Source organism: Gossypium arboreum, chromosome 5 (assembly GCF_025698485.1).
Source record: "Gossypium arboreum isolate Shixiya-1 chromosome 5, ASM2569848v2, whole genome shotgun sequence".
NCBI lineage: Eukaryota > Viridiplantae > Streptophyta > Magnoliopsida > Malvales > Malvaceae > Gossypium > Gossypium arboreum.
The window spans coordinates 87,108,543-87,122,965 of NC_069074.1; the positions used below are offsets into that span (position 1 = coordinate 87,108,543).

General features: G+C 29.6%; 1 protein-coding gene and 1 long non-coding RNA gene across 2 annotated transcripts; both read left to right on the plus strand.

Annotated features, from left to right (window-relative positions):
• The first annotated feature begins 1,122 nt into the window (after positions 1 to 1,122).
• Positions 1,123 to 7,973, plus strand: LOC128292943 (uncharacterized). Its single transcript, XR_008282937.1, has 2 exons — positions 1,123 to 1,242; positions 7,684 to 7,973. It is a non-coding gene; the product is annotated as an uncharacterized LOC128292943 (long non-coding RNA).
• Positions 7,974 to 11,852: 3,879 nt separating this feature from the next.
• LOC108451711 (TIR-only protein-like) lies at positions 11,853 to 12,803 on the plus strand. The gene is made up of 2 exons (XM_017749371.2): positions 11,853 to 12,452; positions 12,562 to 12,803. The coding sequence occupies exons 1-2, from the start codon at positions 11,935 to 11,937 to the stop codon at positions 12,674 to 12,676; spliced, it is 633 nt and encodes a 210-aa protein (XP_017604860.1). The 5' UTR covers positions 11,853 to 11,934; the 3' UTR covers positions 12,677 to 12,803.
• Positions 12,804 to 14,423: the final 1,620 nt, after the last annotated feature.

Below are 14,423 nucleotides of genomic sequence, written 5' to 3' on the forward strand. Positions count from 1 at the left end.
AGGTTGTATTATGTTTATAATACAAATCGGTATTGTAATTTTCTCTCTTCTTCATGTTTGATTATTTTTTTATGAGATGTGACATTCTTATAAATATTAACTTGTTTTGGGTGTAAGTGGATCTATTTTTTATTATTATTTATATGATAAAGTAATTTTATCAAAGTTGTGATTCCTAGAAATTAAAGTGGTTGTAATTATTATTTTAATACTTTTTCAAGATTTGTAATTAGATCATGGACTATCATATCCAGAGGAATTATATATATATTTTTGGTAATTCATGTGAGCCGGAAGCGAACATAAGTATTATGTAACCAAATTTTTTGACAAATCCCGAAGAACCGAGATGCATCTAGGATTAATCGATAATGGTGGTCAATGGCGGTGGTCGGTGGAGGCTGGCAACAATCCAGTAGTGACAACAACGACAACCCCACGACCACTGTAATGACCCGAATTTTTACAGTTATCAAAAAAGTGCATTTTCGGGTCTCCGTTTCGGAAAAATAAATTTATAAATATTTATTAAAAATATTTACGAAGTTAAGAGAGTGATTAATTAAAGTTTAATGAAGCAAATTAGCTTAAATAAAGGATAATTAGATAAAAGGATTAAATTGAATGAAGTGTGAAAGTTTAATTATAGAATAAAGAAAATTAAAAGGACTAAATAAGAAATAAACCAAAAAGAGTGCCAAGTGTATGGCAAAAATAAAATACAAGTATAATAAATATAATACACACATTTGTAATACATATATTTATTTGCTTATTATTTAAGTAAATATTAATGTATTTATTATTATTAAATTAATATTATATGATAAATAAATAAAAGTTGACAAATGTATGGTATGTATAGTGTCATGTGTGATACTAATATACATATATTTGTAAAATACATGTATATTTACTTATTATATAAGTATATTATTAAATTATATATTATTATTAAGTAAAAGATATTTATATAATAAATAGATTAAAGAAAGACAAATGTAATAATATATGTGTATACAAATGTAAAATAGATATTGGATATTAAATAGATATTTTATTATAGCTATTATTAAGTTATTATAATATATATATATATATATATAGTAAAAGAAATAAAAAAAGAATAGAAAAAGAAAGAAAGGATGAAACGAAACAGAGAGTAGGGGAAAGAAAGAAGGAAAAAAAAGGAAAGAAGGAAAAAGGGAAAAATTGGGATTTCAAGGCTTGAAAGTTAAATAGGTAAGTCAATTTAGCCCTTTTTACTTAATTTTGATGTTTTGGAAGCCTTGGGACAAGGTTTTGATGAAATTAAGTGAATATTTTGAAAGTTATTAGATTTTTAAATATTGTTCATGTTGAAATAAAAGATGAATTAGGGGTTAGATTGATAGGAATTCAAGTTAGAAATGAAATAAGGATTGAATTGTAAATTAATTCAAAAGTTTTATGTTGTAGGGACTAAATTGATGAAATTTCGAAATTAGGAAAATATGCTGGAAATTTAATAGTTAAGTATGAGTTTAGTTAAAATTGAGTAGAAATAAAGTATGAATTAAGATAGAAAAGTAAGTGAATTTAGTTAGGATTAAATTGAAATTAAAAGTAGAAAATCAACATTTTGCACTAAGACTATTTTGGATAGCAGCAGTAGTATAAGTTTGAAAAATCATCAAAAATTGTATAAATTGAATTAGAGAATTAATAAAATATGGAATTAAAGCTTATTGAGTCTAGTTTCTTATAAAAGAAACGGTGTAAGCAATTGAATTGTAAATTATGAGATATAATAAATTTTGTGAGACAAGGTCAGAATGAATTCGGGTTCCCCTGTTCTGACTTTGAAAAATCACCAAAAATTGAATAAAAATAATTAGAGGCTTAAAGTTATATTTTTAGAATTCATAATGAGTCTATTTTCATAAGCAATCAATGGGAATATTATCCGAGTTCTGTACTGTGAGATAATTCATTTTTAGTGAAGAAGGGTCGGAACTGTCAGACAGCAGAATAGGGGTGAATTTAAAGAATAAACTGTACCTAATGGATAAACTAAAAATTCTGAAAATTTTATGGTAAGAATATATATGAGTATAGTTTCATGTAAAATTAACGGATCTTAATTTGGAGTTCCGTAGCTCGAGTTATAAATAATTTAGTGACTATGACACAGATGGACAGCTTGAATATTCATAAAAGTAAATAATAAAAATTATAGATAATGTTACTTACAAGTGTGTTATATACACTAAGGATGTGGAATGGAGAGGAGGAGGAGGAAAAATATGTATGAATATTCATCTAGCATGGCTAATTTGCATGTTTTAGGCTCGGGACTAAATTGAATAAAAGTAAAACTTTATGGGTAATTTTGTAAAATGTCAGAAATGACCAAATTGCATGAAATGGATTATTTTATTATTTAAATTACAAAATTGAATGAAATTATTAATTTAGTTCAAGATCGGGGGAAAACATGTTTTAGGGATTAAATTGAAAAGTGTTGAAATTATGAAAAATTCTGATATTTTATTGAATTCATGGATTGTTATCAATATGTATGAGAATAATATCTAGAAATAAGGATTAAATTGCAAGAATTTTATTTTCCTGATTCTAAGGATGAAATCGTCATTAATTAAAAGTTTAGGGGCAAAATGGTAATTTTTCTAGAGCATTAATTAAATGCATTAGAATATGAAATGAATGAAAATGATGATCAAATTTATTTATAAAGATCCGGACGACTCAAAAATGAGACTTGATCGTGGAAAATAAAAGATATCGGATTAATGAAATTATAAACACAACAAGCAATGAGGTAAGTTTGTGTAACTTGAATTGTATTTTAAATACTTGAAATATGTGGTTATGTGATGAAAATATGATTTGAATGTTCAATTCATGATAATTGATGAAATATTGCTAATACTCGATATAAATTGAAAATAAAGCCGGTTGAATGAAAGGAAAATTCGATGGATCTCTAAAAAGGAATTGACGGTAAAAGGATCTAGCTTGACGGGTGATCCTATTCGATCTGACCCTCCCGAAGAATACGTGTAAAATGGATTTAGCCCGACGGGTAATCCAAATTAGGTTCAATTTAGCTTTGACCGGTAATTCGATCCAAGCTCATTAGAGTAATTGTCATTGCGGGATTTAGCCTGGACCGTAATCCCATCTGTAAGGATGAGGTTCATGGGAGTGTGCTCTCTGATATGAAATGTGTAAGACCATGGTTGAAAGATACCATGACAACCTGATATGAAATGTGTAAGACCATGGTTGAAAGATATCATGGCAACCTGATATGAAATATGTAAGACCATGGTTGAAAGATACCATGGCAACGTGATATGAAATGTGTAAGACCATAGTTGAAAGACACTATGGCAACATGATATGAAATGTGTAAGACCATGGTTGAAAGATACTATGGCAACGTGACAGAAAATGAATGAGTAAGACCATAGTTGAAAGACACTATGGCATCATGTCAAAGATAAATAAGACCGTGGATGGGAGACGCTATGACATCTATTGAACAATTGATATTCAGGTAATACTTATCAGATGACGAATGGTTATATGAAATGGTTGTGTGAAATGTTTACAAGAACTGGTCATATGGAAATATATGTACAAAATAGTTGTATGAAATAATTATGAAGATAAATAAACGAAATAAGTATAAGTACATGGAATATAATTTATGTCAAGTTTGATATAAACTATTACCTAATAAATATACATAAAATATATGGAAATGATGGAGCATGAAATATTAATATAATGAAATGAATGATATATGCTTATGAAGAAACAAGAAGAGCATGATATGTTTCATGACATGTACATATATGATTATCTTTGATATGTTGATACAAGGAAATTATGTAAGTTGAGACTATTATTAAACTCAAGTGCGATATGTAGAGAAAATAAGTATATCAATGTTGAATTTAGATGAAATCTGTGCAAGTATACTAACAATGATGTTGTTTGACGCTTAGACAAGTGCCAAACTATTGATTGAACGGTAACATGTTTAATTATAAGGAGCATTGAAATAGTAAGTACTTAGATGAAAATAAAATTTAAGATTTTGCGAATTTTTTTTTTATAATCTCGATTTAATTCCGGTTGTTTTCTAATGTATGTTTGGGGCTTCGAAGGCCCAATAGAGAGACGTTATGATTATTTCTAAAATATGAATAATAAATGACTCAGAATTATCTGAAAATGTTCAGTAAACTCCGGTAATGCCTTGTACCCTATTCCGACAATGGATACGAGTAGGGGGTGTTACAGCGACGACTATGGCTATAACACCCAATACCCGACCCGATCGCTAGGTCTAGGTACCAAATGCCACAATTCAACCCAAATATCTAAACATGTTTCTAATCTGATTTAAATACGTACTCAGACAAATCTCAAAATTTTATTTCTACTAAGCTTCATATCATGCGAGTAACAAATTCTTACAACTTTATTCCTTTAATACTTTTAATAGATGTTTACAGATTTAAAGCTTAGATTCTAACACAGACTTATTTGACTTAATCCTCGAGGCGTGACCTCTAAGGGTGCCCCTTTGTATACATGAAACAACTAGTGTGCCATTACTGGAATCTAGCAGTGTCTAGCTTAGGCCCTGCACTCGATCCCTGAGTCATCATTTACCCTGCATACCAGCAGTGAACTTTATAAGTTCAAGAGAACTTAGTGAGATCCTACGCTTTTATTTTTATGGAATATTTTATTAGAAAATTTAGGGTTATAAAATTTAAGAGACAAACGATAAACTCCCTGAAATCCGTAAAAGGATCCCACATCTCCTTTATCATAGCCATTGACTTGTTTTCCTCCGAACATACTGTTTGAGGCATTACTGCTCGCTAAACCATTTTCAAACATTTCTTCCTTATAGGTCTTAATTCTGTCTGACGTCATCTCAAGCTCCATTGAGCTCAATAGAATATGCCTTATCACAAATTTCTCGTAGATGCTAACACGGGTCGAGTGACCCTCTTAACTTTTTGATCGGAACCCCATCTTAGTTGTGGACTCAAGAAGTCAGTTGACTGAATGGGTTAGAACCCCCACCTTTCCTGGTGGACTCATATCCAAAAAGGAAACCCCTAGAGTGTTTACTCTCTTGGGTCCAGACTTCTTGTAATTGCCCCATTTATTTCTAGTCCTTCTAATAGACTTTTCCATCCAAGTATTCCTGGCGGTCCACACCAATGGTAGACCCATAAGGTCTTACCCTATCCCTTTCTTTCTCAATAAGTCACTAGTGGACTTACTGCTCCAAAACCATTAGCTTAGGTCCTACTTTATTGTCTCACCTATCATACTTGACGTTATATTACATGCTTAACTACTAGAGAGCTACGACTTTTTCCGTCACAATTTGGCGGATATCCTAGCAACTTTACCCGCATCTTCAGGTATTTCTACCAGCTATTCTCCTCTTTATAATATGGCAAATTCTCTTACTAATCCGTTTACTCACAATTTTAGATGTTTTATAACTATTCAACTATGTTGTTTTCCACACTAGCCTTAGAACGACCCTTCTTTCTTTGCCTTGTATGTTTCCTGATTCACCCTCCTACCTTACTTTATTTGACGCCATAACCCAGCTATGGTCTCACACAGTGTACCCCATGTTTAATGTCCTAGTGGACTACCCTAAGTTTACTGTTATGGAAGACTACTCCGAGTTTACTGTCCTGACAAATTACCTCGTGTTTACTGTTGTAGAGGGCTACCCTGTGTTTACTGTCCCGACGGACTATTCCGTGTTTACTGTCCTGACAAATTACCACATGTTTACTGTCCTAACAGATTACCACGTGTCTACTGTCTTAGCGGACTACACTGGTTGTCATAGTCAAGCTATGGTCTTGCTCATTAAACCTTTTTTGAGGTGTCGCCTTGTAGGACCTTACCACCATTGTGGTGTCACTCTATAGAGCCTACTGACTGTAGTGGCTTTGAAGGATCATTCAATAACTGTCGTCACGATTTTATTCTAGCAAGCCAGTTAACATCATTCCATCTCACATTTAACCTTGATGATCAAACACCGCGGTGTCCATTCACAAGTCCCGGATCTTCGTACATCACAGTTTGCACCTAACAACACCAGATTGTGAAATTTAACGAAAATTCCATTTCCCCCATCCATCTGCTAATTCCTCCAACTCCGCTGATTCTTCCTAACTTCCTCTACCTCGTCAAAATAAATTACCTCCATGCTCCACATATAATATAATCGCATATTACATACGATTCAATGAGCTAGTGACTATCACCTATGATTCGTCATGTATCTAATTGTCTATTCGCAATCATATTACATTCAACAAATATGCTTGCAAACCTATGCATGTACAACTTACTTAACCTCTATATTCATACACAACCATGCTTTAAAACACAGCTTAAAGCAATCAAGAATGTGGTTTAAGCTAACAACACAACACCAACAACCACCCAAAAGTCAAGTGCAGAGACTCATCTTACTTCCTTAAACTGGTCAACTTAGCTTGTTCAGCTACTAGAGCCTCTTTCGTCCTGACAGTTAAACATGACAATCATTCATCAATTAATTTGAAGGTATTCAACCTTAAATCCAGAACTAAATTTATAGAAACTTATTAGGAGTTCTAGTTCTCATTTTCTCAAAATCTCTAGCACAAAATGGTTGAAAAGCTTAAAAATTTCCCAATTTCACTATTTCCAGACTTCAATTTGCTCAACGACTGCAACATGCAGAGCTTTCTTCATCTACATCCTCTTCTTCTCCAGAGAGTTCGAAATATGATATTGTATTTGAATGTGAATTGAATGAAATATGATATTATTTTATTTATTGAATTTTTGAATGTAGCTAAAGAAGATGTCGGGTTGTCAAGAGGCAAAGAAAAATTGAGAGTTTTTGACAAGTGACAAGAGAATTTGAGTTGTAATTTTATGATTCGAGATCATTATATTTATATGCATATACATATTGAATGCGTGGTTGACTATCGAGGCAAACTTATGCTTGTCGTATGAATTGATTTGTATTGAATGATGTTGAATATTGGGAGATTGGACTAGATTGAATGAAATAGAAAATATTATGATATAAATAATACATTATATGTGATATGAAAATGGAATGAAACATGCTATGTGATATGAGATATTTATGAATTGATAATTAATTGAAATGAGACTATGCTATTGAATGTGAAATGATATATGAATTGCATTGTATAATGCAGTTGGAACATTGATACTTTATTAACTGTTTGGGCAGAGTCAAATATAGTTGGCACGTTGTTGGATAGATTGTGTGCAGGTTATATTTCGATTATAAGTCGATAGCGTTATATTTCTTTAGATGTTCCCATGAGTGTTGGGCATACCGTTTACTTTGGTTATATCGATGAGCATTGGGCGCAATTTATATACTTCAGATGTTTACTTTGGTTATAGTTCCTTTCGTTTCGAGAAATAGTATGTACCTAGGTTTTTAGCCGATTTTGTATAAAAATGGTTAAAGTGTAAGTTTGGTCAATTAACATTAACTTGAATCAAGATTTTGGTATACTTTGGCATGTATGGAATTGGTATGTCATTTGAAATGGTTGAATTGAGGCTTTTACACAATTGTTTCAGGTGTTTTAACTTGGTACCATATGGCCCTTTTGGAAATAGTGAGTTAAGTCGTGACGACGTACTCTCAACGTCACGACAAGATCAAGTCAGTGAGTTACGTTCGACGAGGAACCCCAAAGTGGCGATGTCCTGATAATTTGAAAACTTTACAAATTGGTCCTTATTCGACCTCGAATCATCTTAAAAGCTTTCGTAAACTTATATAAGGCTTAAAAATGATTGTATAATATATTGTAAATGAGTAATATAATTAGTAGTGTGTATATATGGTTAAATTGAATTGTATTTAATTGTAGTTGCTTCGGCAACGAATGTAGCATCCTGTAGCTCACACCCAACGATCGGGTCGGGTATGGGGTGTTAGGGTCAAGGGTGAGAAAGGTGGAGGTGAAGAGAACTTTTTGCTATATTAAGCCTTTAATAAAAGTAGAATGAATCAATTAAGATTTTGTATGAGATACTCCTAGAGATTAACTATTAGCTCTATTTATTTGATAATTTTGGATATGAAATGATGAAATAACATCTTAGAAAAATGATTAAATACTTTTTTGGCTTTTGTACTATAGTTAAATTATCACTTTGACATTTGTACAAAATTTTAATTAGTTTAGTCCTGTATTATCATTCTATTACCCAAATTTGATTTTTCATTAAAAAACTGTTAAAGTCCATTTTATCATTTTGTAACCAATGAAAGGTTGTCACGTATCAAGAAAAGCTTTTATAAAATAATTGTTTGTTTTAAATTTTAATTTTTAAAAGAAAGCTTTTGCAATTTTTATGAATTATATATATTTAAGGAATTTTGAGTTTTTACATGTGGCAACATTTGATTGGATGAAGTAATTTTTAGGAATTTAAAAATAATTATTCTCTGATTTATCTGTTAATTTAAAATATTTTTATAATTTTCAAAAATAAATTATGATTTTTAGTGATAATTGCATGAAACATCCCAAAATATATTTCTCATTCTAAAGTGGTCCTCAAACTTAAAGCATTGTAATTACATCTTCAAATTATCGATGTTATATCAATAAGGTCCTTCCGTTACTAAAATTGTTAATTTGACATAAAATGAGACATTTGGTCTAATGTGACATAATTTAAAATGAAAATTTAAAGAAAAATGAATATTGTAAAAATAGAGTTGTAAAGAATATTGGTTTTGAGGTTTTCAAGCTTTTATAGAAACTACCATTCAATCTCTCTTTCTTTCTTTTTATTTTACTTTATTTTAGTTTTTAATTTTAAAAGTTATGTGGCAACATTTTACTTTAAAAAAATCATATTAAATCATATCACATAAGATTTTATATGTCATTTAAAGGTTAATTAAATTGTTTCAATAATGGAAGGATCTGGTTGATATAATATCATAGTTTGAGGATGTAATTAGAATGTTTTGAAGTTTAGGGACCAATTTAGAATGAGATCCATAGTTTAGGGGATGTGTGCTATTAACCCTTTTTTAGTTTTTATAATTTTCTTTGAGATATTTTGGGGTCTTTTTTATTTTTAATGATTTTTAATTTTTCTAAATTTTTTATAAAAAAAGTAAGTATTATTTTTAATTTTTCTTGACACATGGCAGCATGTCATTGGTTACAAAATGATAAAAACAAAACTTCTAACAAATTTTTAACTAGAATTGGAGTGGGGTAAGGGTATGACAAAATAATAACACAGGGCTAAATTGATAAAATATTTTATAGGTATCAAAGTGATAATTTAACTATAGTGTTGGACTCAAAAATATTAAATCTTAATATATATATATATATATATATGTGTGTGATATAAAATGAACAAAGACAAAAGGAATATATAAATGTGTAAAAATCTATATAACATAAATTATTAACATAAAAAAAACAATACATAAAAATCTTAAACATTACTATAAGATTAAAAATATTGAAAGTTACTTAATTAGCTTTGATAAGAGAAAAAGAATCTCAGCAATAATAAAAGAGGAAAAAAATGAAGAAAATAAAGTAATTAATTATTTTGAAAAAGAAATAGTTAGCAAATAAATAAAAATAGAAAATATATATTTAAATTATGATTTATAATAGGTGTGCAAATTTCGGGTAAAACCGATTTAACCAATCGGATTGAATTAATTCGGTTAATTAGTTGGTTAATCGAAATAATTTTTTAGAAGTTCGGTTAACGGTTAATTCAGTTTAAAATCAGTTAATTAACCTAATTAACGAAAATTTATATTTTATATACATTTTACATATATTATATTCGGTTTATTCGTTTAATTTTTATATATTTTATACTTATTTTAACAAAAAATATAAATCTGATTAATTAGGTTAATTGACGGAAATAATAAAAAAATTCGGTTCGGTTAATTTTTTTGAAAAAATTTTGATTCGATTAATAGTTAAATGTTTAAAAAGTTCGATTGATTCGATTAATGCTAGTTAAGGTCGATTAACCGATCGATTAACCGATTAAACACCCCTAATTTATAATTTGATAGTTAACAACAAAAAATATAATTTGATAGTTAACAACAAAAAATATATGTAGTCAAATTAAGGGCGGGGCGGCCTAATGTTCGTCGACCATACTATTTGTTCTTTTCTGAAATAAAGAAAATACAAGTCCTCCTTATTCCTTTTCCTTCCATTTTCTTTCTATTTAAATAATGATTCTTCTTCTTAGTTTTGATCGGTGCTTGTCAAAACCCAAGTCCTCAAATATGAGTGAAGCTACCCTTTTCCTACTATGAAATTCCTTCTATATATTTATATACTTTTAATTGTATTTAAAGTATTTTATATTTATATATAAATAATTTATATTAAATGAATTTTGATATTCACATATTTATAAACTTTTCATATTCGATCTGTGATTTGGTGGTTATAGAATTTACCCAGGTTTAAATCTATGGGGAGTGAATGGTAAGCCTTTATTTATGTGTCTCTCTTTAGACATAATGTCCCTCCCAAAAGAAATATTCACTATTTATTTAATATTTATATCATATCATGTTGGCTTAATACATAAGCTGGTACTTGAATTTGACACTTTTTTTTAATGTATTATCTGGGTTTTTCTCCCATAGTTTTTTTTGTCTAATGTGGTACTTGTATTTGACAAAAGTTATACATTTTGGTACTTGAAGATAATAGTGTTACCTTTTTAATGTTTAATTCGGATTTTAGAGTTGATTTTTGAAAATTTATAATTAGCTAATAATATTTGTAATTAATTTTCTTCTAGTTAACTCTAAAACTCGAATTAAATTCCATCCACTAGATTGTATTTGAAAATTAAACATTAAATTAAACAAATTCACAATTAACACTAATTTAATTAACAAAATCATGAAAATTCAAATCTAAAATATTATCAATTAATTTTCATCAAAATCAACCTTAAAACCCGAATTAAACACTAAAATATTAACACAATTATCTTTAGACACCAAAACATATAACTTTTGTTTAATACAAATATTAAAAATATCATAAAAGATTACATTAGAAAAAAATCAAATTAAAACACCAAATATTAAATATTTATTTTTATAGTATATTAGATAAATACCTTTGTTTGACCAAATAGTCAAAGCAGACTAGTACTGATTTCACATGTGTTTTTTTGGACTTTCTTTTTCAAGATATGGTAAAAAAAGTAGACTGTTTGTCGTCAAATCGTCGCCCTTTTTTTGGTATGTAAAGCATAAAATATGCCCAAAAAGAAGTGCAACGTAACTTGTTTGAAGGTACATGAAAATTTCCAAGATCTTTCAGCTTAGATTTGGTCAAGGTTGATACCCATTTCCTCCTCCTGTATATTCTCCTTTCAATTCAACTGTAGAGAAACTTGAAAATAAATTTGAATTTAGATTTTTATCTTATATTTTAAATTAAAATTTAGAAAGATGTAAGTTTAAACTTTTTTTTAATTTAAAATTAAGAAAAATTATTGATAAAAATATTTATTCTATAAAAGAAATACTTGTAAAGAGAATTCAATAACTTTAACTTTTAAATTTCAACATCAACATTTTCTTTTTCAAAATTAGTTTTGATTAAAAATAAAGCTTGAAAACAATATTCTAAAATAGTGGGGCCAAAATCATTCACTTAGAGACTCCTTATATATAGAGCATCATAGAGATCAACATTCTTAAGAGAGAAGCCTCCGAAAACGAAAGTTGATATACAAAAGAAAAAAAAAAAGTTCAGGGTTTTCCATTTTCCTTCTTCATCCAAAACCATGCATATGCAACGTTATTCCTCCGCTGCCATAATGAATCTCCACCGAAATTTTCTTGCTCGCCAAACACCGATGAAGACCAAGATGGTGAATCCCTTTATGGAAAGCAAAAATGCTTGTGATGTTTTCATTAACCATAGAGGGATCGACACCAAGAGAACTATAGCCACCTTACTCTACGACCACCTTTCATGGCTAAACCTACAACCTTTCTTGGACAACAAGAACATGAAACCCGGAGATAAGTTGTTCGACAACATCGACAACGCGATACGGAATTGTAAGATCGGGGTCACGGTTTTCTCGCCTAATTATTGCAAATCCTACTTTTGTCTTCATGAATTGGCTCTATTCATGGAGTCCAAGAAGAAGGTTATTCCAATCTTTTGCGACATTAAACCTTCGGAACTCCGTATTGTGAACAATGGCAGTGTTCCTTCGAAAGATTTAGAAAGGTTCAATTTGGCTCTTGAGGAAGCTAAATATACCGTAGGACTCACGTTCGACTCTTCAAAAGGGTGAGACTCTTCAATTTATAATCAAATTTAATCTTTTTTCCTTGATTAATTTCATAAACCTTCTGAAATCTTATTACTAACTTTTTTTTTTGGTCTCAATTTTATGTAGGAATTTGTCTGATGTCGTGAAAAATGCTTCCGAAATTGTGATCGAAAGCTTGATTGAGATGGAAAGCGAGCAAAAGCTGGTTAAGAGCTCAAGGAATACTCCAATGGCTCTTTGATATTAATCTTTTTATTCATTATTTACATCTGCATTAGTCCTTGCATAAGCCTAAAGATTCTTTCTTTTGTTAATTTTTTTATTTTACTTGTATACTTTGTAATTGAAATAACAAGCATTGATGTTAAATTTTGGTTCTTTTGTAGAATCATATATCAACCTAATTGCAATAAGATTGAGGTTAATAAGATTTTTTTTTTCAATTTCCTAATAATTTTGATGATTAGAAAATTGGCATTTGTTTTAGCAATTACTCCAATGCATAATGAATCCATTTTTTTGGTAAAATTTCAATTTGATTTTGGTTTTTTAGTACTTTCATGTCCATTTTATTTTTCATATTTAGAGTTCGTGATTATCCTTTTAGTAATATCATATTCAAAGTTCAAACCTCTTCCTTTCAGAATACAAATTGTTTTGGTTTTATTTCGTAATAAATATACATTAATGGTTCTATTTTACTTTGATTTTGGCAATTATATATGATTGAGAATTACCATTTGTGTTATCTACAAATAAGACTAATATAAGTTAGAGGTTTAACTCAAAATTGTACCTAAATTATGTTATTTTTCTATTTTTCTATTTAATTTTTTCATCATGGCACTTAAATTATTTTTTCTCCCAAGTTGGTACCTTCAGTAGCCAAATCATTAAGTTTATTTATAAGAAAAAAAAAATACTTAACCCACAAATTACTACCTAAACAAGACTCTTTTTCCCAAGTTGGTATTTAAACCTTTTTTTTTTTTTGACTCACAAGTGATGCATAAATTATTCTTCCATTAATCATTTTACACCAAAATGTTATATCTATTAAAAGAATTCTAGTCAATAATAAATTGTCACATCATATAAAATTTTAAAAATAAGATTTAATTCTTTTATTTTCTTTTACATTATTTATCTTTTTACTAAAGCTAGAAATGTCTTACAATCAAGGTACAGGGACTGAAAATGCAAATAAACCTAAATTACAGTGATGACTAACTTAACTAACACTAAGAACATCAAGAACAAGAAGTAAATGAAGAAAAATAAACTCTAAACTAATAAAGAAGAAAAGAAATTGAAAGCCCTAGAAAACATACAAAAAAACTAAGAGAAAACTAAACCTAAAACTAAGCCAATGTGTGTCTCTCTCCTCTTCAGCCAAATTTGGTTGTTTTAGGTTGTCTTGTGTTTCTCTACAGGGATTCAATAGACCTCTCCTCTTCATGATCAACTAGTAAGAACATGGATTTCCATCCAGGTAGTACATGAACCTAATTCCTTAGGCATTCACATGTACTAATAATCGTGTAATGTTTGACCATCATTCTAACTTAAGCATAGCGCATTGGGGAGTTACTTAACTAGATGATCTTAAGTGTATAACCATCAACTCAACACCCATTGCATCATGCACCACAAATGAGTCATCTTGGGACAATCTCACCAAGTAGCATACTACAACTAGTTGTCCTCTTTAAAGATAGAATTTCTTAATGTATCGTATGATAATACCTACCACAAGGGCCCAATCCAACTATCATATGATCATAAGAAAATTCTGCTTACTTTCAAGAAGTCTCCTCAGTGAAATCCACATGACAATGTCTACCTTGTGGCAAGTCCATTTCATGCCATCACAAGAGACCATTGATTGAGGTTGTAGGTCTTGTTTAGGGACCTTCTCTCAATCAATATTTTAAAAAAACATGCAAGGCTTTTAATTTCAGGTTTCAATCATGCATGATCAATATATG

Excerpts from the sequence above, each read along its gene's own strand:
- LOC108451711 (XM_017749371.2), top strand. The coding sequence starts at position 11,935 with ATGCATATGCAACGTTATTCCTCCGCTGCCATAATGAATCTCCACCGA. Across the intron at positions 12,453-12,561 it reads ACGTTCGACTCTTCAAAAGG|GAATTTGTCTGATGTCGTGA; the intron begins GTGAGACTCTTC and ends AATTTTATGTAG.